The 27,306-nt window shown below is 45.0% G+C and overlaps 1 protein-coding gene across 1 annotated transcript in view; it reads left to right on the plus strand.

Moving 5' to 3' along the window:
• TTK (TTK protein kinase) overlaps positions 1-27,306 on the plus strand; it is a 242,172-nt gene that overhangs the window by 68,848 nt on the left and 146,018 nt on the right. The window contains exons 6-13 of the mRNA XM_082249922.1: positions 35-149; positions 252-321; positions 411-502; positions 2,162-2,261; positions 3,583-3,703; positions 16,908-17,086; positions 18,877-19,010; positions 26,230-26,359. Of these exons, the coding sequence (XP_082106048.1) occupies positions 35-149; positions 252-321; positions 411-502; positions 2,162-2,261; positions 3,583-3,703; positions 16,908-17,086; positions 18,877-19,010; positions 26,230-26,359 (941 nt within the window). The remainder of the gene's footprint in view (positions 1-34; positions 150-251; positions 322-410; positions 503-2,161; positions 2,262-3,582; positions 3,704-16,907; positions 17,087-18,876; positions 19,011-26,229; positions 26,360-27,306) is intronic.

Raw genomic sequence — 27,306 nt, forward strand, 5'->3', positions numbered from 1 at the left:
AAATTGTGATTTATATATATTTTTTCCCTTGCAGTCTCTTTGAATCAACATAATGGAGAAAAAGTTCCAAGTTGTGAGTTTGGGAAACCAAGGAAAACAAGAAGTGAAAGCTCAGATGAGCTATCTGTAAACATGAGATTTTTATTTGGGTAAGCAGCAACTTTTTTTTTTTTTTCTCCCCTCCATGTATTTCTACCTGACCTGATTCTGTTTTTTTTTTTTTTTTTATTTTTTTTGCTTTATTTTCATAGGGAAAAGATTAGCTCGCCTGAAGATTGTGATCAGATGCAACGAAAGTCTTTATCGAATGTGCCTAATAAGGTAATTTTGTAATATGTTGCAGCCCCATAAGGTACCTCTGCCAAGTATAAATGTAATGTATTGAGATTTGTTTGTTTGTAACCTGCTAGACATGTCAGTTTGGAAGGGTACCTGTACAGTCTCTAATTTCCCCAAATGCTGGAACAAATCGTAGTGCATTCCCCACCTCAAGTGTTGAAAGGTAAGAATTTTGTTGACGAGCATGCTTAGATAACGTATCCTTAAGTGTGTATTTAAATCTGCAAGTGTATATTGGAGAATCATTTGTTTGTCAGACTCAGGACTAGCTCAATCTACTTGCATTTAGGTTGCTTAAAGTGACCCCACTGCTAAAGATTAAGTCATACCTGTTAAACAAGACTCAACATGCCCATCTATTTTGACTTTACTGCTAAACGCTGCTCTAAAAGTAGTCTTCTACAGAAGTTTGCACTAAAATCCGCACTCCTGAGAGTTTAGTCATTTTGGTTTACTTTACTGGCAGCCTTAGATTCCTAGGTAAAAGAACTAAGGTGTGAAGGCGCCTGGTTCCTAGTAATAACACTTAAGGTGACCTGCTGCCCCCTAAAAAAAAAAAAATGGGTGTGACCACTTTTTGAAAAATCTGAAAACGGGGAAGTGGGCGCTGGTGCAAGTGGGTTTTAAAAAATACAGTAATAGTCAATATAAAGTGACAGTGTGTACACCTCCAAATGTCTCAATAGACACATAATTGATGGTGTTATATTGGCCTCAAAGAGAATGTATACCACAAAATAAATCCTATACAAAAAAAAATTAGATACTTTCATAAAAATAGGGGCTTAAACCGTACAAAAGAACTGAGTGATGCATCAATTGGGGTGTATAAAATAAATGATGGTGACTAATAAAGTGACAATGTGCACAAAGTATATGAGGGTATAATACCCTCAAAAAAAATGTTCAAATAAAGTGACAATGTGCACCAAATATAAATAAAGTGGGATTGTGCATATATTATACAAAGTGCTTCATAAATATAGTGCACCTTATGGCAGCACTCTAGCCATTTTATATGGACTTTTGAATCACTATATTTATGAAGCACTTTGTATAATATATGCACAATCCCACCATCACCTATGGTCACTTTTCATGATACTGTGTATGATTCATTTTGTTTGGTATTGACCTGTCAGAGATTTTATATATCTTCATTTATTGTGTACTGATTGAGACATTCGTCTTTAGGTCAATCCACCTTCGTACACTTTGTGCACATTGTCACTTTATTTATATTTGGTACACATGGTTACTTATTTGAACATTTCTTCTGAGGGTATTACACCCTCATATACTTTGTGCACATTGTCACTTTATTAGTCACCATCACTTATTTTATACACCCTAATTGATGTATCACTCAGTTATTTTGTACGGTTTACGCCCTTATTTTATGAAAGTATTTAATTTTTTTTGTGTATGATTTTTATTTTGTGGTATACATTCTCTTTGAAGCCAATATAACACCATAATTTATGTGTCTATTGAGACACTCTATTTGAGGTGTACACTGCCTCACATACTTTATGCACACTGTCACTTTATATTGACTATTACTGTTTTTTTAAAACACACTTGCACCAGCACCCACTTCCCTGTTTTCATAGCCTTAGATTCTTGCTTTGACCACCGACTGATCTCTATATTATAGGTCTTGGAAGCTATTTAAGTGCCAAGGGGACTATTCTAAAGAAAACTTTCTATTTTCCCAAAATGGCAGCATAGAACCTTTTAAAAGCAGGGTGACACTTCTTAATAAACTCTCAATGTACTCATTTTCTTTCTTGCTTTTTTTTTTTTTTTTTTTCCCCCTAAGGCAACCCGTTAGTTCTATGCATGTACCTGTGCTACCACCTTTGTCTAAATCCAGATGTGTGGATGATGTAGATAAGGACCTACAGTCTTCTGAAAACCAGGTTAGAGGCTATGCATGCTGCATGTAACAGTATCAGTCTTCGCAAGCTTTGACATGGGTTTTTTTTATTTTTCCATTCAATTTAAATGTATTCAGAATGTAATATTTTTATCACTGGAGTTCTGTTTTCTTCCTAAAAGCCACGTAGGAATCAAAAACTGCAACTTCTTATCAAACCTGTGACATTTAGTGCCGGTTCACACTAGGTCGCTCCGACTTCGGGGGCGACCTGTGAAGTCCCGTGCACCGCGACTTCGGCACGACTTGCACGAACTTCATATAATGAATGTCTATGCAAGTCGCTCCGAGGTCGCCCCGAAGTAGACTTGTTTCGCTCCTATTAGAACGGGTCCTGTAGCACTGCATTGACCACGACGGACCGCGACTTGTCAGGCTGACAAGTCGCGGTAGTGTGAATGGGGGCTTAGGATATGGTATTGTGAAAATCTCATATCATGGTGTACAAAGGGAAATGCTGGCATACTGTGTTTGTTTTTTTTTTTTTTTTGTAGTTGTATGGACTGCACAGGAAACAACTGCTCTTATACCAGATGCTAAAGAAAGCAACACGTTTTGACTGTTTTTTCTTTTTTTTATGCTTAAATATACTTAAAGCAGTACTTTCAGTGGTCATTCCAGGTGGCTCTACCCTCCCCTTGGCTACCACTATTAAGGTGCATGGGCATATGTGCCTATGGGCTCTGCCCAGCCCTTTGGTTTCTGTTAGAACCTGTTGGCATATCTGCACAGCTGATTTTTCATGCATATGCAAAGACGGGGAATGTATCGGACTTCCCTGCGAGCAGTTTTTGTGTGTGTGTGAAACCCTACAGATGGCCAGGGAAAAAGGCGCATGTGCAGATGTTGCATAGGGCTCTCTTGGGACCCGAGGCCTGCGGCACATCTGCACATGCATGGGGTGGGGAGAACTTTCCTAGTCGAGAAACGTGGAAGCGATGCTTTGCAGCAACCCTGTCAGAAAATGTATCCCTGCAAAAGAAAAGAATACTTGCCCTTTATCACGATCCTAAGTGATCTCCATGACAAATAGGCCCTCTTGGTGGAATGGAAGCTGGTGAATGCAAGACCCAGCACCCTGTGTTTCAGGGCTTCTGAAACGAAAGTGTTGATTTATGCCTGAAATTACACAAATTATTTTTCAGAAATGTATTACCTTTCCTGTAGTTTTTCCCTAAATATTCAAATTGTTTACTGGACCTAAAGCCGTTGTAGTTGGCTTGGTTTGTTTGCAGGGTCTTTTTTTGAAAAAAAAAAAACTGACTCCCGAATGCAGTTTAATTGAACTAAATGTTTTTTCCTAGTCGATCCACATTGGAAGCCTGGCAAATCAACAGCCGTTCAATGAGGGCACTGTAGAGATGAAGACTGCTTCATCCGTAATAATTAGAACTGATAGCAGCATTACTGTCAGAAGAGATGAAGGTAAGGGTATGATCTTAACATCTTGCATACGTGAGCATTAAACCTCTTCTATTCTGTTTTGTGGAGCTTAAGGAGCTCATAGTATTTTGGAAAGGGTGAACAAAACTATTCATGCTCAGTGTTTGAATGACCAAAATGTAGTTCTCTGACTGCATCCCCCTTTTTTATGCATTCCTTATTTATCCTCTTTGTTCTTCCCTTTTTGGTCACTGAATATACCAGTAATATCAGAGCTGACATTGTTTATATAAGGCAAAGTAAACCGGTTTCAGCATACAGTGGGGAAAATTAATTATTTGATCCCCTGCAGACTGACCCACTGACTGACCTTGCCCACTGACAAGATATGGAGGGTCTGTAATTTTTATCATAGGTGTATTTTAAATGATCGAGACAGAACATTAACCAAAAATCCAGAAAAAAACCCCGCATATTACGAATGTTATAAACTGAGTTGCAGTTCAGTGAGTAAAATAAGTATTTGATCCCCAAGCAAAACATGACTCAGTACTTTCCGGAGAAATCCATGTTGGCAAGCACAGAGGTAAGAGGTTTCTTGTAGTTAGTGACCAGCTTTGCATACATATTGGGATGGATTTACGTCCACTCTTCTGTAAAAAAAAAAAATCTTCTCTAAATCGTTAAGGTTTCTTGGCTGTCTCTAGGCAACTCGAAGTTTCAGCTCCCTCCATACATTTTTAAAAGGATTAAGGTCTTGAGACTGGCTAGGCCTCTCCATAAGCCTTAATGTGCTTCTTCTTGAGCCACTCCTTTGTTGCCTTGGCAGTATGTTTTGGGAAATATCGTACTGACAGACCTATCCATGACCCATCTTCAGTGTTCTGGCTGAGGGGGAGAAGGTTCTCATCCAAGATTTTACAATACATGACCCTGTCCATTGGCACCTCAATGCGGCAAAGTTTGGTTTGTACCTTTTTTTTAGCAGTGAAACAGCCCTAAAGCATCATGTTTCCACCTCTGTGCTTGACTTTAGGAATGGTGTTCCTTGGGTCATAGTCAGCATTTTTCTTCCTCCAAACATGGCGAGTCCCTCTCCTCCAAAAAGGCACATGTACAGTCATGCCAATGAACATCTAAATGGTTCAGAGGATTGGAAGAAAGTGCTGCGGTCAGGTGAGACCAAAATTTGGGCTCTTTGGCATTAACTTGACTCACTGTGTTTGAAGGAGAAATGCTGGTAGGCAGATCAGTTCTGTCTTGTGCATCACCCCTTTTCTTTTTCAGGTCATTTAACCACTTGCTCTCTGGGCCAGTTTTCTAACTTTTAAAATCAGCATTTTTTTTTTTTTTTGCTAAATTACTTGAGATTCCCAAATGTTATGTTTTCTGAAAGCAGAGGCCCCTGAGAATAATATTGTGGCAGTTGCAACTTTTTTTTTTTTCTTATTTCACACAATATTTGCTCACAATAATTTTGGTGCCATTAAAGTGATTAGGTGGCTGTAGTGCTGCCTGCTGGATTATTTTACTGGACAGCCATTCACTGTCCAGGAAAGTTACCAAGATTATGGCTGATAAGCACTTGCTGACAGGATCTATCTTCTCTATCTTCATCTTTTCTCTCTTCTCGTGGTCAGGGGTTAGAGCCCCTGTCAGATTTTCAATACTGTGTCCCTGTACAGGGGATTGATTGGAAATAGGGCTGAAACAACTAATTGATCAACAACTAATCGATTATGAAAATAGTTGTCAACTATTTTCGTAATCGGTCAGCCGATTAGTTGTGCTGAATACAGAATGCATTATTTATTTACATATCAGAAAATACAGTGCAACGCACATACAGCTCAGTACACCATCCATACATGTATGTACATGGCAGAGAACTTGTGAATGTGTGAGGAGCAATGCCTCATGGGAAATGTAGTCCTGGGCAAGAGAAGGAACCAAGTGATTCTAAAGGTAGAGGTTTTTTTTTTACCTTGCTATAGGGACACTCTGTACAGTAATATACTTTGCTGCTTCCTGTAGGGGCACTTTGAAGCCAGGAGGGGTCAGAAATGCCGGGGGGGGGGGGGTGCAGAAGAGGAGAATCAGTGCTGCTCTGTGTAAAACCATTACACAGAGAGGATAAGTATGACAAGATTGTTGAAAAGAAAAAAATCCAACGTTTACAATCACTTTAAGTTCTCATTAGTGCGATCACAGATCGCATGTAATTCGGAGCGCACTGCTCCTAAATTATATGCGATCTCTGTGCGGTGCAAATTTCAGCCATACAGTTTGTATGGCTGAATGCGGACTGCAATCGCACATGACACTTTTTTTTATCCGCAGCAGAATCGGATCGCATGGTGGTTCACACTATTGCTATCCGATTCTGTGCGAACTTGCAGATCGCACTGCGATATGCGATCTCAACTGTGGGGTGTCAACATTTAATTGACACCCCCTACGTATAGCGGATGCGGTTCGGGAACACGCTGTATATTCACAGCATTCCCGCACGGCAGAAATGTGAACCGGGATTAAGGGCTCTGTGCAGTGAAGAACAGCCTCTGAACCCAGAGAAGGTGGAGGCAGATAGACTAGAGGCGATATAAGGCATTACATTTAAATAAAAGTTTACTAGTATTGTGCATTATATTTAAAATTATTATATCCATGAAAAAAGTCTCAGCCTTTAGTAGTACTTTAATATAAAAATGTTATTTTCCCCCTCCACTCTTCATATAGCTTCATTGTCTGACTCCCAGTTAAAATATCCTGCATATCTGACTTCTGGGCATATTTTTTATACACGATACAAGATATTGTTTCACAGTAGAAATTATAATTACAGTAGCGACTATCTGCTGGTTTTTTTTACTATAAAAGGCTATATATATATATATATATATATATATAATATAATATAATATAATTTTTTTTTTTTTTAACACCATCATGACAGGTGATTAAAAAAAAAAAGCATGCTGCTACTAAATGTCTTCTGCTGCCCATACATATATTGGATTTTTGTATGAAAATATTTCCATCTATATTTGTACAAAAATTATTTGTATATTCCTTGAATGGATTAGCATTGTTTAAAAATTCCACTTGCTTTTAACATTCAATTTTAAAATGAATATAACTTCTGAGCGAAAACGACATACAAGATTTATTTGATCGAGAAGTTTTCTATTCTCCTCCTCCTTCAAATTTTCCTGTCACTGTGGTTAACAACGAACACTGAATAGACCCCACTAATGGTTAGAAAAATCGGATGAATGTTTTTAAAAATTTTCTTAAAAAAAATGTAGTATGTGTATGGCCAGCATAAGTGAGTGCCGGTTCACACTATAGCGTGTGCGGCGATCGCATGTAATATCGGAGCGCACTGCTCCTTCATTACATGCGATCGGATGTGCAGTGCGAATTCAGCCATGCACTTTGTATGGCTAAATTCGCACTGCACCCGCACAAAAATCGCACATGACCCTTTTTTTCAGCCGCAACAGGATCGGATCGCACAGTGGTTCACACTTGTGCGATCCGATCCTGTGCGAACTGTCAGATCGCACTGCGATATGCGATCAAACTGGGGGTGTCGTTAACATTTCATTGACACCGCCTGCGTATCGCATATGGCAGTGTGTACTGCCAGATGTGCGTTTGCGATGCGGGAACAGGCTGCAAATTTGCAGCCTTCCCGCATTGCACAAGTGTGACCCGGCACTGACAGGCGCAGGGAGCTTGTATCAAACTACCTGCCTAATAAGGGAGTCTATCAGGAATATTATATACCAATCCGGTCTGAAAATTTGCAAAACAGTGTTTTAGGTCTTTTAAAAATATTGATCTCGGAGTCTGATATGTACCACATTTTAAACCTCTAATAATACATAGATCTGTCTCGGAGTGGATTAAATATCCAAATATAGCTGGATATTTATATTTACCACTGCATATAGATATTCAGGAATATTAACTAAATTATACACCAACTTTTTTTTTTTTTTACGTTTTTATCCGATTTAGTCGATTAATCGAAACAATAATCGCCAACTAATCGATTATGAAAATAATCGTTAGTTGCAGCCCTAATTGGAAATGAGGAATAATCCGACATTTTGAGTTGCTATTAAAACAGGAATAGAGGAGAAATCATCCAGTGAGGACACATGTCCTGGTGATGAGCGTATGAGGGTGTTACTTCTTTTTGGAGAGACTACCTCTGACTTTGTGTTTTCAGGCCAAGAACTCAAGGGAAAAACTCGCAAATAGGACTCGGATGATAAAAAAAAAAAAAACACTTGTAGGGATTTTTACTATTCCCTACTCCATCCCAAAAAAAAGTTGGCTTTCAAAATATTTTAAGGCCTCTTGCACACGTTTTGTAATCCTTTTAGTGATGTTTATGCACAGGATCTTGATGGCAGAAAGATGTTATATTGATAATGTTCTTTCTCTATCTTTTATTGACAGATGCAGCTCCATATAATTCTTGACCATTGGGTTATGCTGCTCCCTACAGGAGTAGAACACTAGGCAGGGAAAAGCTTTACCATGCCTATGGGGCTGTCCCTGCAGGCATACACTCACACATTCTGCTATAGGCTTCAGTTTGTTTCTGCCTAGTTTAGGAGTGGGACCTATAGTTCCCTGCTGGGACTTCGGTCTTGGCTGTTCTTTACTTTTTAGTTAGTTTTGTTCCTGAGAGAACTACTAACAGCCGGCTGGGTTTTCAGGCTGGATATGCTAGATCCTTAAGGTCGCCCAGCCAGCGAGCGTGCCCAGGTTATAGTCCAGCACTAGGGCTTGCCACGACAGAGCCCCGATGGAGAGGGGCTGGCCTGCGAGTGAAACACCTCGCCGGGACGCATAGGACCTGAGTTGCAGAGTACCCCCTGGCCGTCAGCACTCCCCCCCCCCCCCCCCCCCCCACCCCAGTCGGCCCCCCTTTTTGGGGGTGTCTGTACCCAAGTACTGTGTGGGGGGGGGCCCCCTCCTGGTGCATGACCTTTTCCCTGGGGTCCTGTGCAGCGGCCATGGTTTGGGCTTCCTATAGAGAATGACGGCCGTTTTCTTGTAGTCTGAGTGCGGTGATGTGCTGCGGAGGCATCTAGTGTCTGTGTCAGCGCTTTCTCTTCCTTTTACGTTGCAGTGTGGCAGGCTGTTTAGCGCTTTCCAGCTCTGGGGGGGGGGGGGGTGAGTCTCTGTGGGTATACGATCCTTCCACTGCTATACAGCGCCGTGGGTGCGCTGATTCTTGTGGTGCGCGGGGGTCCCCCGTGTTTTTGCAAAAGTATTTTTTTTTTTCGCTGCTCCGATTTAACCCCGTGTTGGCAATGGAGCCTCTGGAGCGTGTATCACCACCTGAACCACTGTTAGAATCTGCGGCACCCTCTGGGTCTGTCTGCCCTGGTGGCCATGACAGCAGCCCTGCAGTCACTTGTATCCAAAGTACATATGGCCCTGCAAAGGAGGCCTATCAAGAAGCGCCCACCCGCCTTCACCTGTACCCTCTGCCGCCTTAGAGTCTGAGGTGGATTTGGCCACTGTGTACGAGATTCAACCCACTGGGTCTGCGTCCACGCATGCAAAGTGCTCTAACAGTGAGGAGTCGTCGTCCTCCGCAGCCGCGCAGTGCGGGAAACTTCAAAGTTGGAGTTGGCGACGCCGGTGCAGTTTGGCACCCGCAAATCTTCCAAGGTGACTGAGGTGTCCCCCTTTCCTGCCTATTTTGACAAGATAGTCACTAGTCAGTGGGGTTCCTCGAAACGCATGGTTGGAATACCGAAGCGCTTCGCTAGGAGATATCCCTTTGGGAGGAGTCTCTTCTGAAGAAACTTACGGTTCCACCGTCCGTGGACGCTCAGGTTTCCAAGCTAAATAAGGCTACACTTTTGCCGGTAGAGGATTCTCCATCCTTTAAGGATCCTGTGGACAAGAGAGCTGAGGCTCTGGTCCGGTACTTTTTTCATCTTTGCTGGTTCTATTTTGCGACCGGTGTTTCCTATCACCTTGGTATCAGACCTTAACGGAATGGGCAAAGATTTTACGCCAGGATCTGGAAGGGAGTCGACACTCCTCTGAGCTGGTGGATCAGTTGATCCAGGGGTTACAGTACATTTGTGATGCATCTTTGGATGCGGCCCCCCATTGGCCGGCAGGGTATCTTACGGCGGTGATTCTTCGCCGCATGATTTGGTGCAAGTACTGGTCAGCCGACCAGGCTTCTAAAAAGGTGCTGACTGATCTACCCTTAGTAGGTGAACTGTTTGTTTGGGGCCTCTATGGAAGGGTCTTACGGGAGGTAAGAGTACATTACTTCCGCAGGTTGCTATGGGCAAGGAACCTTGTCGTAAACGTGGTCCTTTTCTCTCAGCTCGCAAGCGGCCCTTGCGCCTGTCTGTATCGCAGGAAAAGGGTTCGAGATCAACCCGTAACTTTGCGGGAGGCTCCAAGAGACCCTGGAATGGTAAGTCCAAAGTGGGCACTTCTGGTTCCGCAAACAAGCCTTCGCCAGCCTGAAGGGGCGCCCTCACCCGCATCTGGGGTCGGGGGACGTCTTCGCCTTTTTCCGGATCTGTGGACCTTGCTCATTCAGGACAAATGGGTCCACAAGTTGGTTCGGTTACAAGATCGTGTTTCTGTCCTTGACTCCGGCAAGGTTCTTTCCTTCCAACCTACGCCTGTCTCACGAGCGGCTACAAGTTCTCTACAAGGCAGTGCAGGACCTGTTGGCACAAGGAGTGATTGTGTTGGTTCCAGAGTAAGAACGTTTCCAGGGTTGTTACTCAAATCTGTTCAGTTGCCAGGAAGAAAGGCAAGGTTCGTCTGATCTTGGATCTCTAGGCTCTTAACCACTTTGTGCAGGTTCAAAATTTCAGATGGAGTGCATCCTTACGGTAGTAGCTTTCTTTCCTCAAGGAGATCTTCTGGCCTCTATCGATCTCAAGGACGTTTACCTTCGTAGTCCAGTACATGTCAGGCATCAGCGTTTTCTTCGTTTTCTGGGTGTCTTTGTTCCTTGGGTGAGTTGGAAAACTCCGCGCCTCGGGCTTAATTGGATATATAGTAAAGACTGCTGCCTCCCTATAATATAGTCCAAAGACTATATGGTGTGTAAGAAAGAGGTAGGGGGTGGCGCTGTCTAATATTCCAAGAAAAGGGGGTTATTTGTTAGTGCTATCACTAGTCACATGTAACAGGTATAGACCCAATATATAAATGAGGTAGCTATTGTGTCAAAGTGCCAAGTATGTGTAATTCACCTTTAAGGTGCCTAATGCTGTACATATAAGAAAAAAAAAAAAGAATGGATGTAAATGACACTTGAATGTCAGGTAAAATATTGCACAAGTGTGATATAACCAATAAATAATTATAACCGTGCATAAGTGATATATCTATATAAAGTGACAAGTGCTAAAGTGAATGCTGACAATAATAATACAGTATAAGTGTATAAAACTTAATACAACATAATACATATAGATCTATGTGCAATCGTGCTTGGAAAGTAACTCAAATAGTCCCCAATGATTAAAGTGACCTGTGCAAATAAAATAAAATAACGTGACTGGTAAATAAGGGGGAATAATTTGAATAGTGAAAATAAAGTGACATGTGCTCAAGACACCCAACATGAGTATCCAATGTCCAAAAAATAGATGAGTCTCTATTTAGTGAAGCAGTGATGGGTGCTCATATTCTAGGAAGCTGTAACAGATTTCTTCGTGTGTCCTGTACACACCAATGGATAACCCCGTGGTGGGTAGTGAGGTGAACCGCGACCCCTATAGTAGGTAACACACTCACCAGAAATACCCACCCCACACAGGGGTATAAGGTGGGTATATGAGATGGATAGATCCTCCCTCCTACTCCAGGTCCTGGGGGGGGACAGCTGGGAAGGTCCCTGGTGGTCCAAGGGTTAAAGGATATCGACTGTGTACTGTATGGGTCTGGTGGAATTTCAGGGGTGTCCACTCCGGGGGTCCGCGGTGTGTATAAAGCAAGGGATCAAACGATAAAGAGGCACATAGTGTGAGACTGTAAATACAGTGCTTTATTCTAATAAGGCAGGGTAAAAGTACTCACAAACGTGGGTAATATATAGGCAGGGAAGTCGAGCGTCCGGAGCGCTATGCAATCCAAGCCTCGATGTGGGAACCGGAAGTGATGCGACTTGCCGTACCGGTTTCGTATTGGATACGTCCTCAGCAACGCTGCTGAGGACGTATCCAATACGAAACCGGTACGGCAAGTCGCATCACTTCCGGTTCCCACATCGAGGCTTGGATTGCATAGCGCTCCGGACGCTCGACTTCCCTGCCTATATATTACCCACGTTTGTGAGTACTTTTACCCTGCCTTATTAGAATAAAGCACTGTATTTACAGTCTCACACTATGTGCCTCTTTATCGTTTGATCCCTTGCTTTATACACACCGCGGACCCCCGGAGTGGACACCCCTGAAATTCCACCAGACCCATACAGTACACAGTCGATATCCTTTAACCCTTGGACCACCAGGGACCTTCCCAGCTGTCCCCCCCCAGGACCTGGAGTAGGAGGGAGGATCTATCCATCTCATATACCCACCTTATACCCCTGTGTGGGGTGGGTATTTCTGGTGAGTGTGTTACCTACTATAGGGGTCGCGGTTCACCTCACTACCCACCACGGGGTTATCCATTGGTGTGTACAGGACACACGAAGAAATCTGTTACAGCTTCCTAGAATATGAGCACCCATCACTGCTTCACTAAATAGAGACTCATCTATTTTTTGGACATTGGATACTCATGTTGGGTGTCTTGAGCACATGTCACTTTATTTTCACTATTCAAATTATTCCCCCTTATTTACCAGTCACGTTATTTTATTTTATTTGCACAGGTCACTTTAATCATTGGGGACTATTTGAGTTACTTTCCAAGCACGATTGCACATAGATCTATATGTATTATGTTGTATTAAGTTTTATACACTTATACTGTATTATTATTGTCAGCATTCACTTTAGCACTTGTCACTTTATATAGATATATCACTTATGCACGGTTATAATTATTTATTGGTTATATCACACTTGTGCAATATTTTACCTGACATTCAAGTGTCATTTACATCCATTCTTTTTTTTTTTTCTTATATGTACAGCATTAGGCACCTTAAAGGTGAATTACACATACTTGGCACTTTGACACAATAGCTACCTCATTTATATATTGGGTCTATACCTGTTACATGTGACTAGTGATAGCACTAACAAATAACCCCCTTTTCTTGGAATATTAGACAGCGCCACCCCCTACCTCTTTTGTTCCTTGGGTGTTCACAAAGGTTTTGGCCCCAGTTCTGGCCTTGCTACGACAGAAGGGGATTGCGGTACTATGTTACCTGGACAATCTGCTTCTGTGTGCAGAGTCTTCCTCGGCTCTAGAAGCTGACTTGGACATTACGGTGCAGACATTACGGTTCAAACTCTACAGGAGTTCAGGTGGACATTTTTCAGAAATCGACCCCGACTCTGTCCACCAAGCTGGACTACAGTGGTCTGACACCCATCGGTTGTCACTCAGGACTTGCATGCATGGTTTACACCTTCGAGGCGGTTCAGTTTGTGCAGTTCCATACCAGACCTCTGCAAAGGGAGATTCTGACCACATTGAACAAGGATCTGCTGTCTTTGGACAATTTGATCCTGTCGAGTTGGGGTTTGAGGGAGTCTGTTATGGTGGTTCCGCTCCCCGGCCCTTTGTCTGGGAAAATCCTTTCTTCCCCTGTATTGGTTGGACTGTCTGCCTGGATGGGGAGGTGTCTTGGGAGTGTACGCGGCCCAAGGTGTTTTGACTCGAAGAGTTCAGGCTGCCAATCAACATCCTGGAAATTTGTGCGATCTAACTTTGTCTTTCTCAATGGACAGGTCATCTGTGGGGATGCCCTGTGCGAATACAATAGCACAATGCTACGGCTGTGGCGGATCTCAATCATCAAGGGGGCACAAAGAGTGCCCTGGCAGCTCGGAAGTGGCTGGTTTATTGAGGTGGGCAGAACTATATTGTTCGGCCCTCTCTGCTGTGCACATTCCGGGGGTAGAGAATTGGCAAACTGACTATCTCATTCGGCACATGTTGGATCCGGGAGAATGGTCTCTTCATCCGGAGGTGTTCATCAACTGTGCCTTCGATGTGGACCTTCTGGCCTCCCGTCTCAACAGGAAGGTGCGGAAGTTCATGTCAAGGTGTTGGGATCCTCTTGTCGATGCCGCAGACGCCCTGGTGGCCCCTTGGGGTCAGTATCGCCTTTATTTACGCCTTTCCAATACAACTTCTGTTGAGACTGCTACGCAAAATCCAGGTAGAAGGGATTCTTGTCATTCTGGTGGCACCAGACTGGTCTCGCCGGTCCTGATACGCAGGCCTGGTAAGGCTGGTAGTAGACGTCCCTTGGAAACTTCCTTTAAGGGAAGATCTTCTGTCTCCGGGACCAATCTTCCATCCTGCTTTTCAGTCGCTGGCTTTGACGGCCTGGCTATTAAAAGCCAAGTGGTGAAAGACAGAAGACTGTTGGAGTCGGTGATGCCTAGGCTGATAAAAGCTAGGAAATCTACTTTCAGGAAGGTTTATCATAGATTTTGGAAGGCATACATATATTACTTGGTGTGGGTGTGGGGGGGTATCCCTGTTCCTTTTCTTTGTCCCGCCTGTTGACGTTTCTACAATTGGGTGTAGATCAATGCCTGGCTCTTCAAGGGCACCATCAAGGGCCAGATTTCTGCTTCGGCCATATTTTTTCCAGAGGTCGTTGGCGGCGAAGTCCTTGGTTCACACTTTTGTGCATAGAGTTCGCCATCTGGCTCCGCCGGTAAGTTCCCTGGTGCCTCCGTGGGACCTCAATTTGGTACTGTCGGTGCTTCAAAAGCCTCCCTTTGAAAATATTTGAGAACTTCCTCTGCTCACTGGTGGCCGCCTTAGTTGCTATTCCTTCCGCACGTAGGGTGTCTGAGTTGGCTGCGTTGTCCTGCCGGTCGCCTTACCTGGTGATTCATAGGGACAAAGTGGTGTTGCGACCATGTCAGTCGTTCCTAAGGTTGTCTTGGGGTTTCATTTGAATTAAGATATCGTTTTGCCGTCCATATGTCCTAAGCCGCAACATCCTAAGGAAATTGCATTGCATTCCTTGGATGTGTTTGGGCGATTCGGGTATTCCTTGCGGTGACTGAACCGATTCCAAAAATTGGATTCTTTTGTTTGTTCTTACAGATGGACCTCGTAAGGTGCAGGCCACATCTGCTGCGACCATTTCCAAGTGGATCAGGCAGACGGTGGTGTAGGTCTATTCCATTAAGGGTCAGGTTCCTCCTTTCCCTCTTAAAGCACATTCCACGAGTGCGCTTAGTGACTCCTGGGCCTTCTGTCATCAGGCATCAGTGGATCAGGTGTGCAAGACGGCTACGTTGTCGTCTGTACACACTGTTTTATAAGGTGGATATACTTACATCTTCGGATGCAGCGTTTGGCCGCAAAGTTTTGCAGGCTGCGGTTGCAGATGCTTACGCTTCTCGAGGGTGTAATTTTTTTTTTCCTGGTGGTTAACTCCAGTTGTTACTAGTTGATCTCCTGTTTTTACCTGGTTGGCTATGTTTAGCCCTGTTGGGAATTCTACGTATTGCTGTGTTTTTCCCACCCCTCATATTGATACTGCTTTGGGACATTCCAATGGTCCTTGAAGTAATGGAGCTGTGTCCGTCAGTGAACAAAAGAGAAAAATTGATTTTTGTCTTACCGTAAAATCCTTTTCTCTGAGGTTCACTGACGGACACAGCACCCGCCCCTCTGTTGGATTTAGTTAAATGTTCTTTTGACACTGCTTGTTAACTAAAGTCCTATAGCGGGAAGTGATGGTATTCCCCCCTAGGACTGCCTCAGGGGCGTAACCAAAAAGGTTTCCGCCTAGTCCTATTCCTAGATGGAGCAGCATAAAACCCAATGGTCTAGAAGACATGGAGCTGTGTCCGCCAGTGAACCTTAGTAAAAAGGATTTTACGGTAAGACAAAAATCCATTTTTTTGACTTACCGTAAAATCAATTTCTCTGATCTTCATTGACGGACACAGCACCCACCCCTCTATGGAGTTGTAGTACATCTGACACTGCTTGATAATAAAACTGCGTACCTATAGCAGAGGGGGAGTATACCTACTGGGACTGCTCATAGAAATAGTAAATTTATTTTTCTGTCTAGTGTCCTACACCTGTAGGGGGCAGTATAACCCAAAGGTCAAGATCAGGAGCTGTGTCCATCAATGAACATCAGAGAAATGGATTTTGCATTTTGGATTTTTTTTTTTCTTCTCTTCCTTGACCCTTTTTCACAGGGGTGGTAACTCAGATGAGAATTGCTCTGGCCATAAATGCTTACAGTTCAAGTCTGTGGCTCTTGCAAATACTGTATATAAAATGAATGCGTTTTTAATCCATCTGACAGCCTTGTGGCCTTCTGACAATTACAGGAGGTTTTGTTCATTTTTAGTTCACAACATCTCAAACTATGAGACCAAGTTTGCTTCATTAGACTTGAGAAATTGTATCTCACAGTACATATTATCAACTTTAGAATTTAATAGTCTATTTGAATAGCCTTATCCATAGAAAATCGGGAGTACCCAGATAAGATTTTAGCAAACTCCACTCACTTTTCCATATACTTATGCTGAGAGAGCTGGTATTGCAGATATCCCAATGAGCATAGCTGCCCCAGAGTCTAGCCCTTACATGTTTTCCAGTTATTACAGATTGGTCTTCCTGTTTTTCTGTGTGTAAATTTTCTGTAGTTTGAGACCGTCCTGGAACATGACTTGGGAAAACATTTATTACCTGAGAACTTTTTTTTTTTTTTTTTTTCCCTTGTTTTAGGGCAATTTTCTAACTTTATGCCTTTTGGTTCATCTTGGTAATACTAAGGGGCTTGAGATTGGGGGAGATTGAACCACTCTGCAATTGTTTCCTGTGGGTGGGCAGAGCCTATCTCTATTTTGTGACTTTCCTGCAGGATTCTTGGAAAGAGTTATCGAGCATTAATGCATGGGTTTTTTTTTTTTTTTTTCATGGGTGCAAAAGCAGTGTGTGTTAGTCCCTGTGCAAGAGGTCTAAAAATGTACTGTACCTTTCCGCATGTGTGCCTATTTTTAATGCATGGACATTCTTAATCATTTTACATATTTTATTTTTTCTAAATGTATAGATGTAACTATGGATGAGACAGATTCTACTACAGCGCCATATAACCCACAGTGCAATAAAGAACCAGTGCCCCAAAATGACGACAAAATGGACGCAAAGCAACTTGATCCTCCAAAACACAATTCTGAAATGGAATGGAAGTGGAAAATCCCTGAGTTGCCAAGTGAAACTTTTCGAGATGTAAGTAGTCCTGTACAGAAATCTTTAGTCAAGTACACAATCAACATCTTTTTGTCTATATTCTCCTTGCATACCTTAGTTACTTAACCTGGGCTTATTTATGCAGAAATTTGTAAAATTTGTAGACTGTTAATAATTTAGTTGATATAGTCCTAAAACCTATTCCATGCACCTAAATCACAAAGTCTTAGACCCCATTCAGACTAGCGCAACTTGTCAGGCGACTTGTCAGCCTGACAAGTCGCGCTCGGTCGCTCGCCATTGATTAGCACAGGACCCGTTCTAATAGGAGCGACACAAGTCGTTCCTACTTAGAAAAAGGGTCCTGTACTACTTTGGGGCGACCTGGGAGCGACTTGCATTGACTTCCATTATGTGTCACAGGTCGCCCCTCGAAGTCGGATCACCTCAGTGTGAACTGGCTTTTAAGATCTGGTCCCTTTTTTATGCATCAACAATTCCATACCTAGTTGCATAAGCAGAGCCCATCCTACATCTGTTGAGGGGAGAGGTGAATGCTGGGGGTTCTTGTGTTGTGGCAATTTTGGAGGTGACCTGAAGGAAACCAGATTACATGTTATGGAAGCATTTAGAGCAATTTTATGTCAGTTTGTATATTGGATGCACATAGTTTCATTAGGAGGCTGACCTCTGTGTCATTGTCTGTAGTGTTTGCAAATTTCACACAAGTGGCTTTGACCTCTGTGCAGCCCCACTGCAAGTTGAGATTTAAGTTGCCTAGAGTTGGGCTTTGGGCTGTCACTATACTTTGATTACAGGCCCTATGGGTCACATCCTCAGCTGCAGTCTAATATGCAACTGGTCTGCCTCGGCCTTCTCTCCTCCTTAATCTCGGAACGCTTTGCTTTGTAGTATGTGAACTCATTCACCACATACAAAGACTCCTGTGAATGGACAGAGGAGGGGGGGCTGGGGGAAGGTGGACAGATGCACAACAGCCACATTTCTGCTGTCACAGTGGCGGGAGTGTAGTTATAACTGAACTCGCGGTCCTTAGTAAAACTGTCAGTTGCACAGCCCAGAAGCTGTGCAGGGATGACGCGCCTGCCCCGGAAGTGATGAGCAGGGCCGGTGCAGGGTATTCTGGGACTCCGTCACCGACGAGGACGCTCCGACTTCAGCTGCCCACACCTGAGATGACAGCGTTGGACAAGACATTTTCAAGGTAAGTATTTCTTCTAAAAGGTAAGTGAACCTGGGGACAGTTCAGAGGCCATTGTTGCTTAAATAAACTAGCCCTGACTGTCCCGGGGGTATTTTTATCTAAAAAAAAAAAAAAAAAAAAAAAAAACTGGGTGGAACTCCACTTTAACCAATTGTAAACCAGCACATTTTAAATAGTAAGGTAATTCCTGGACTTCTTTGAGATCTTGTCAAACCTGTGTTTTATATGCATTCAGAGGACATTTCTAAATGCATGGAATGATATTTTTCAATATGGTGCCTTTCACAGTATGCATTTACCTGTCTTTGGAAGCATGTAAATGAGTCTGAATACACCCAAATGCAGCTAAAGCTGCTTTAAAGCAGGAACATCTAAACTCAGGAAAAGTGACATAGGAAGCATTAAATGTAAATTGATACTTCCCAGATGGCTTCTCCTGTGTTTAGAAAAGCTAAATGCAGGACTACTAGTGAGTGAGGCCTAAAATCTGAAATTGCAATTTCATTTTGTTACGGGTTTTAGTGAATCTTTACTGACCATATATTACTTTTTTTTCTCCTAGTTTTGCTGCCCTCTGCTAATTTGAGCAATTTTTTTGTTTTAGGGTAAGCGAATGAGTATGGATCCCAGTGTTTTTCCAGCTGCCAGAAGGGTAACCCCACCAGTGGCAGTATCTACATGTAATCCTGTTTTAACCTGCAAGACACCTGCCAAACCACAGGAGGATTATATGAACTGGTAATTTCCAATGAAGAAGACTTTAAATTAAAAATTTATGTATATGCCTACTTAACTTGAAGGTTTCAGTGTTTTACATTTTTGCCCACATAGTACCATGTAAGTTGCACATTGCTAAACCTTAGGCCTCATGCACACAGGACGATTTGCCTCATGCACACAGGATGATTTGCAAACTCTCCTAGAAGCCTTTCCTCTTGGCGGCAGTGTTTTAGCAGAAAAAAAGTTTATAGGTGTCAAGGGCTTGGACGTTAATTTTATTGGCCATTGACATTAACGCTCAAGTGCTAAATGCCCCTAGCATTTAGGCGCGTTAAGCAGCGTCAAGTAGTTTTTCTGCCAAAACTCTGCTGTTCCTGGATGCACTGGCAGTGGGTTTTTTCTTCCTGCCTCTAAAACCACATGCCACTTAGTTCCCTTTCACACTTGTGTGACCCAAAATTTGCACAATTTTCCCGCAATTTTGACTGAACGTTAAGCAAATCCTGTGTAATCCTTAGGTCTATGGACCTCAAAACGCATCAAAGTCGTTGCGACTTGAAGTCGCGCAGATATGAACGGTACTCATTGGAAATCATGGAGTACTACTTGTCATGTGACTTTGCGTTAAGTCACAGAGCAAGTCGCACAAGTGTGAAAGGGGCCTAAATGCTGCTAAAAGTCTGTGTGTATGGACAAGTGAGTTTAGAGGCAGGATTGAAATGTCTCCCATGTAACGTAATGTATATTTGGGTGTACATTTGTCTTTTCGATTTAGATGTTTTATTTTGCTACTGGATGTATAGAGTAGGAATGCATCATGGTGCTTTGTGATCCTTGTTTCCGTCCCCACAGGGAACAATATTATAATAGATTTTTTTTTCCCCTAATGTATTTCTGGATTTCTCGGTTTTCTGGTTTTCTACCACAATCCAAAAACTTACTCTATAACTTAACTGGCTCCTGTCCAAATGGCACTCAGTGTAAATCCACATGACTGATCCAAGGAGCTCATTTGTTTTGGAGAGAATATCATTATCCACTGTTCAGTATGCTCTGAAGGGTTATGTACACCAAAACCAATATTTTATGGCCCATTCATAAAATGCAGGCAATTCTATTTATTTTTTTCAATTTCGCAACCTTTTAAACTTTTTTTGATCCATATATCATTTTTGCTGCTTTTTAAATGGAGCTGTAAGTCATTCTCTAGAAGGGACTTGTGACATTTTGGTTTTGTGCATGTTGGATAACACCAGAATTTCTCTTACGTCCTCCGACAGTCGCCGCCTCTTCATATTCGTCACAATGGGGTAATTGACCTTTGCCCCGTAGGAGTAGCTAGGCAACAGAATATGTCAATATTAAAGCTTTTAACATATCCCACCCCCGGGGGGTGGTCCCCTCAGTCAATACCCTCCTACTTCCTGTATCCATACCTCAGTTTCATTGTCTAGCTTTCAGGAGTGGCTGGATGTTCCTATGCTGGGACATTTTGTCTCAGCCTTTATCTTCTTTTTTTGATTTTATTTGAGTTTTTTTCTCTCTTTACCTAGCTGTTACTTTTGTCAGCATTAGTTAGTTCTTCTGATGAAGAGGATCGTGCGGGCTGGGTCTCGGGCTGGCCCCCCTGGTCGCAGGTTGTGGGCCAGTGGCTTCCCAGCCTGCCATCGAGCGTTCAGTCAGGTATTTTTCCTGGCATATGTGAACGACCCATCCCTGTTTGCTGCAGGGATGCTATGGTGAGGTGGCTACCTCACTGGACGCCATGCGGTTTCGCACCGCAGTTCTACTGCGTCCTGGCTGCGACTCTCCCTGTCCCATGTGCAGTGGCTTGATCGCTTGTGTGGGTTCCCCACACCATTCAGGAGGTAAGTGTACTTTGTGTGGGGACCTGTATGTGTAGTGGGTGTCAGTCTGGGACTGTGTAACCCTGCATGCCTGTTCACACTGTTGGGCTCCCTGTCTGGTTTAATTCTGCTGTGGGCTGCAAGGAGGGCAGCTGTTGTACACTGTTCAGTGTTAATACTGTGAATATCCGCCATTTTTATAATAGCTGCAGGCGTGTGCTGGCCATATCTATGTGATAGGAGCGGCGTTTTTGGCGCCAAGCGCCGCCACTTTGGTGGCGATCGCTCGGGCCGCATGTCAGCGCTGCATGCTCTGCCTTTGCTAGTCCCTCACCGGCGGCCATGTTTGTGGAGCCTTCCATAGGCTTTATAGTAGCGGTCTGTGTTTCATCACTTCCTTTCCCTGAGCAACAGCGATCGGTGCAGCAGCTGAGTGGTCTCTCCAGGTTTATCTTCCTTATCCCTGTATTCCTTGCCTAAGTTTTGTGTTTATCCCTGTGGGGGTCGGTGTGTGCTTGTGTGCGGTGGGCTGCGCTCGCCGCGCTGTTAAAGGGGCAGTACTCCTTTTCTTCCTAACACACTTTTGGGGGCATGGATTCTCAGGAAAGCAAATTTCCTCTCACCTTAGTGGGGGGCCAGGGGACTGCTGCTGCTTCCCCCGAGGGGGGTGATTTGGCTACTGTTGTGGCTAACCTTGCTGCTCAGGTGCAAATGCTTGTGGCTGCTCAATCCACAAAACGGCCCAGAGTTTCAATTTCCTCTGATTCAGATGGTGATGGGGCTGCTATGGCTGGGGTCTCCTTATCGGGGTCCCGTTCGTCCCTGGACCTTGTAGGGTCTGAAGTGGAGGCTGAGGTTGAAGGGGTTGATAATTCCCCCCCTGGCTCATCTGAAGAGCTTGCACTCATGGATGACTTGGTTGCTTCTATCAAACAAACACTGCGTTTGCAGGATGAGCCTTGTCCTCCTGCTGTCCTGGCCTCTTATGGGACGCAGCGAAGACGCAAATCATCGCAGGTTTTTCCCTGCACTGAGGATTTTCAGCGCGCTGTTAGTGAACAATGGCGCAATATACGGAAGCCTTTTGCTGTGCCAAGTAGGTTCAAGCTGCGTTATCCTTTCTCACCCGCTACTGATGAACGTTTGTGTGTGCCGCCTCCGGTGGATCACGCGGTGGCAGTTTTGAATAAGTCCACTGCGATTCCTGTTGAGGATACCCCGGTGTTCCGGGATGCCACGGACAGGAGGCTGGAGTCTCTTGCCCGTCATACTTATTCGGTTACCGGTTCCATGCTAAAAGCTATTTTTGCTTCTCTTATGGCAGCTCAGGCTGTCGCGGATTGGACGCAGGTACTTAAGCGCGTCCTGGTGGCTGACTCTGCCCCTCCGGCAATGCTGGCTATGGTGGATCAAATCCATCAGGGTGTCATGTATTTGTGTGATGCGGACTTGGATATAGTCCCGTTGGCTGCACGTGTGCACAGCGTGGCGGTGTTGTCACGCCGCCTGATTTGGCTGAAGTGTTGGTCTGTGGACCAATCTTTGCGCAAAACCATGGCTAATCTACCCTATACGGGATCTCGCCTTTTTGGCGAACCCTTGGATACGCTGATAAAAGGGATCACGGGTGGTAAGAGCACGCTCTTACCCCAATCCCACAAGGCTAAGGTTGCCCTGGGTAAGAAGCATGCTTCTTTTCGGCCCTCTCAGGGGTCCTTTTCGTGCCTTTCGGTCGCACTATAAGGGCAAGCCCTTCAAAGGTCAAGGCTCCCAAAAGAAGCCGTGGACAGGTAATTAGAAGTCCGGCCAGTCCGGATCCGCTGCCAATAACAATGCGGCCTGAAGGGGCGCCCTCACCCAGTTCTGGGGTGGGGGGACGTTTGCTCGGTTTTCTTCAACCCTGGATGGCCCGTGTTCGGGACAGGTGGGTTCAGGAAATCGTTCGATCTGGTTACAAGATCGAGTTTCTCTCTCGGCCGGCGAGCAGATTTTTTTCCCTCAAATCTTCAACTGTCTCCGGAGCGGTTGCGGGATCTGCACCTGGCGGTGCTGGACCTGCGAGCTCAGGGAGTGGTGGTTCCGGTGCCTCATCGGGACAGATTTCGGGGGTTCTATTCCAATCTGTTCACCGTGCCCAGGAAGGAGGGCAAGGTGCGTCCAATTCTGGACTTAAAGGCTCTGAACCGCTTTGTGCGGGTTCGCAAGTTCTGCATGGAATCCCTGCGGTCGGTGGTGACTGCCCTGGTTCCGGGGGAATTCATGGCCTCCATCGACTTGAAGGATGCGTACCTTCACATTCCAATTTTCGAGGGTCACCAGAGGTACCTTAGATTCGCCATTGCGGAGGATCATTACCAATTCGTGGCGCTACCCTTTGGTCTCGCTTTGGCTCCACGGGTGTTCACCAAGGTGCTTGCACCGGTTCTGGCTTTGTTGAGAGCCCAGGGCATCTCTGTCCTGGGGTATCTGGACGACATTCTGGTTCGGTCTGCGACCAGCCAGGGTCTGGTGAAGGACCTGTCCGTCACGATGCAGACTCTGCAGGAGTTTGGTTGGACGATAAACTTTCCAAAATCGACGCTGTGCCCGTCGGTTCGTATTCCCTACCTGGGAATGATTCTGGACTCGGTCCAGGCAAGGGTCTTCCTACCGGACAACAAGCTCAGGACTCTTCAGGAAGAAGTCAGGTCCCTCAGGGACGTTCCGTGCTCGTCACTCTGGACGTGCATGCGATGTTTGGGATTGATGGTCTCGGCTTTCGTGGCGATTCCCTTCGCCCAGTTTCACACGCGGGATCTCCAAGCGGAGATCCTGTCCAGGTGGGACGGGCGACCGCAATCTCTGGATCTCCAGATTTCGTTGGGCCATCGCACCAGAAGGGATCTTCTGTGGTGGCTCCAGTCCCCGGCGGTGTCGGGGGGCAAGTCTTTTCGTCCTCTCTCATGGACGGTGGTCACCACGGATGCCAGCCTGTCGGGATGGGGTGGTGGTCTGGGCGCCCAGGGAACTTGGTCGGAGGAGGAATCCTCCCTTCCGATCAACATTCTGGAATTGCGAGCGATAAATCTCTGCCTTCGACGTTGGACGGACAGGCTGCAGGGCCGTCCGGTTCGGGTGCAGACGGACAATGCCACGGCGGTGGCCTACATCAACCACCAAGGGGGCACCAGGAGTGCCCGAGCAGCTCGGGAAGTGGCCGACATTCTGTCTTGGGCCGAGACACACGTCCCGGCGATAACGGCGGTTCACATTCCGGGGGTGGAGAACTGGCAGGCGGATTATCTGAGTCGCCAGTCCCTGGACCAGGGGGAATGGTCCCTCCACCCGGGTGTCTTCCAGATGTTGTGCGCGAAGTGGGGTCTTCCAGATGTGGACCTGTTCGCGTCTCGTCTGAACAACAAGGTGAAAAGGTTCGTGGCAAGGACGCGCGATCCTCGGGCAGACGCGTTGGTAGCTCCATGGCATCAGTACCGACTGATGTATGCATTTCCACCGATTCAACTGCTGTCCAGGTTCCTTCGCAGGTTGAACTCTGAACCGCACACGGTGATTCTTGTGGCGCCGGACTGGCCTCGCCGGTCCTGGTACGCAGACCTCGTGAATCTGGCGGTCGACGCCCCGTGGCGTCTACCTCTTTGAGAAGATCTTCTGTCTCAAGGTCCGATTATTCCATCCTGCTTTACAGTCGCTGGCTTTGACGGCCTGGCTGTTGAAACCGAGGTCCTGAAGGATAGGGGTCTCTCCCCTGAGGTCATTCACACTTTGATCAACGCGAGGAAGTCTTCCGCGGGGAAGGTCTATTACCGTACTTGGAAGGCCTATTTTGCCTGGTGTGAGTCCAGGGGGTGTTCCCCTCGCACATACTCGGTGTCTGGGGTGTTGTCCTTCCTTTAAACGGGTGTTGACCAGCGTTTGGCGCTGGCTACGATCAAGGGTCAGGTTTCTGCGCTGGCCGTTCTCTTTCAACGTCCTGTGGCGTCTAACTCCTTGGTTAGCACCTTTGTTCAAGGGGTGCGACATCTGGTCCCTCCTAGGAGGGAACCTCTGCCTCCTTGGGACTTGATTCTTGTTCTGTCCGTGTTACAACATGCTCCTTTTGAAAAGATCAGGGAGATCTCGTTGTCCATGTTGTCCAAGAAGGTTGCTTTTTTGGTGGCGATCACTTCGGCTCGCAGAGTGTCGGAGCTGGCTGCTTTGTCCTGCAGGTCTCCGTATTTGGTCATTCACTTGGATAAGGTGGTCTTGCGACCTAACTCTTCTTTTCTTCCGAAGAGGATTTCGGAATTTCACCTCAATGAGGACATTGTCTTGTCTTCGCTCTGCGCGAAGCCTAAACATCCGAAGGAGGTGGATTTGCACTCCTTGGATGATGTTCGGGCGATTGGGGTTTACCTAAAATCGACTGAATCTTTTTGTAAGTCGGATTCTTTATTTGTCCTTCCAGAGGGACCTCGGAAGGGCATGGCGGCGTCTGCTACTACCATCGCCAAATGGATCAGACAGACCATTGAACAGGCTTATGCTCTGAAGGGACAAGTTCCCCCCCCATGCCTGTGAAGGCGCACTCTACCAGATCTCTGAGTACGTCTTGGGCCTGTCTTCATCGGGCTTCTGTGGCCCAGGTGTGTAAGGCGGCGACTTGGTCGTCCGTTCACACCTTCTCAAAGTTCTACAAGGTGGATGTTCAGGCATCGGCAGATGCTTCCTTTGGCCGCAAGGTTCTTAGTGCGGCAGTTCCTTAGGGTCCCTTGTTTTAGACCCTTGGCTGTTTGGGATATGTTTTTTATCCCTAGGTTATTTGTTTTTCCTGGGTTGTTGCTCCTGTTGAGCAAGTTTTTTTCATGCTGCCCAGCAGGTTTCCTTCCCTTGGTAAGGTTCCTTTCTCTGATGTGGAGACTGCTTTGCCTTAGGCGCGGCTGCGTTTCCCACCCCTCATGTTTCCACTGCTTTGGGACGTCCCCATTGTGACGAATATGAAGAGGCGGCGACTGTCGGACGTAAGAGAAAACAGAATTTTTGTAAAATCTTACCTGTAAAATTCCTTTCTCTGAGTCCTCCGACAGTCGCCGCCCCCGCCCCTCTTTGGGGTTTGGTTGTATACTCTACTGCTATTCTACTGAAACTGAGGTATGGATACAGGAAGTAGGAGGGTATTGACTGAGGGGACCACCCCCCGGGGGTGGGATATGTTAAAAGCTTTAATATTGACATATTCTGTTGCCTAGCTACTCCTACGGAGCAAAGGTCAATTACACCATTGTGACGAATATGAAGAGGCGGCGACTGTCGGAGGACTCAGAGAAAGGAATTTTACAGGTAAGATTTTACAAAAATTCCGTTATTTTAAAGTTGTATGCTTTCTAAGTTTTAACATCATTCTTATGGTTTAGTTTCAGAACTCCTGTTGTGAAAGACACAATGAGACCCGTTTCAATGCTTTCTACTCCATGTAACAACTTGCCCAGTTATGAACTCCCACATACTCCAGCCAATCCTGTTCTACAGCCTTCAGCATTCCCGGTAATGTATTTCACTATATAGTACACATATATTTGTGTGTGTTTGTGTATTCCATGATCTAGTTTTGTTCTGTTTAATTGATAGAAACATTGCATCACTGCATTTCAAGGTCAGATTTTTATCACGTTTGCTGCCGCCATCATAACGACTATGGCCGCGTCCGCAAATAAACAAATTCCTAACTACTAAAGTAGATTGTAATTATTTTAGGTATATTGTGCAAACAATTTGAGGTGCTTTAGATATTGTGCAGTAACATTTCTTCCTGCATTCTAAGGTACCCACTGTAGTACCCGGAGCCCCCCTTATGATGGCAAGAATGTTAGGTTTTTTAAAAAAAAAAAAAAAAAAAATGTACATGCACCCAAGAATGCAGATGTGCATGTTGAGTACAAAAACTACAATTGAGCCACACATTAGGACTATTTCACACTATTCACTACTGCATTGCAAAAAATCTGACATTGCAAGGAAACACCGGAAACTATTGTTTCTCTTTTTTGTTTTTTGACGGACACCGCTCCTGATCTTCATGACAATTGGGTTCTACTGCCCCCTTTAGGCAGTATGCCCCCTGGGACTATACGTAGCCCAGGAGTAGGTGACTAGGCAGAAAAAATCTGGCAATGCTTATTGGTAGTCCCTGGGGGTATACTGCCTCTCTGCTATATTCAGTTTTTTTTTCAGCCTAGTCAGGCAGGAGTATGGACCTAATTCCTTGCTGCGATCAATGGTCCTGACAATTTTTTTTCTTTAAATAGATATTTTTCTCTTAAATAGATATTTTTCTCTATCGTCCATCGACAGACGCAGCCTCATCTCCATGAGCTAAGTGGGTTATGCTGCCACCTGCAGGAGTAGTCCAGGCAGTATGTTAGTACAAAACATTTAACATGTGCACGCCCACGGGGCTGTCCTTCCAGGCATAACCCCCACTGCCACAGCCC

The sequence above is a fragment of the Pelophylax lessonae genome, assembly GCF_965119305.1.
Source record: "Pelophylax lessonae genome assembly, chromosome: 3".
NCBI classification, from domain to species: domain Eukaryota; kingdom Metazoa; phylum Chordata; class Amphibia; order Anura; family Ranidae; genus Pelophylax; species Pelophylax lessonae.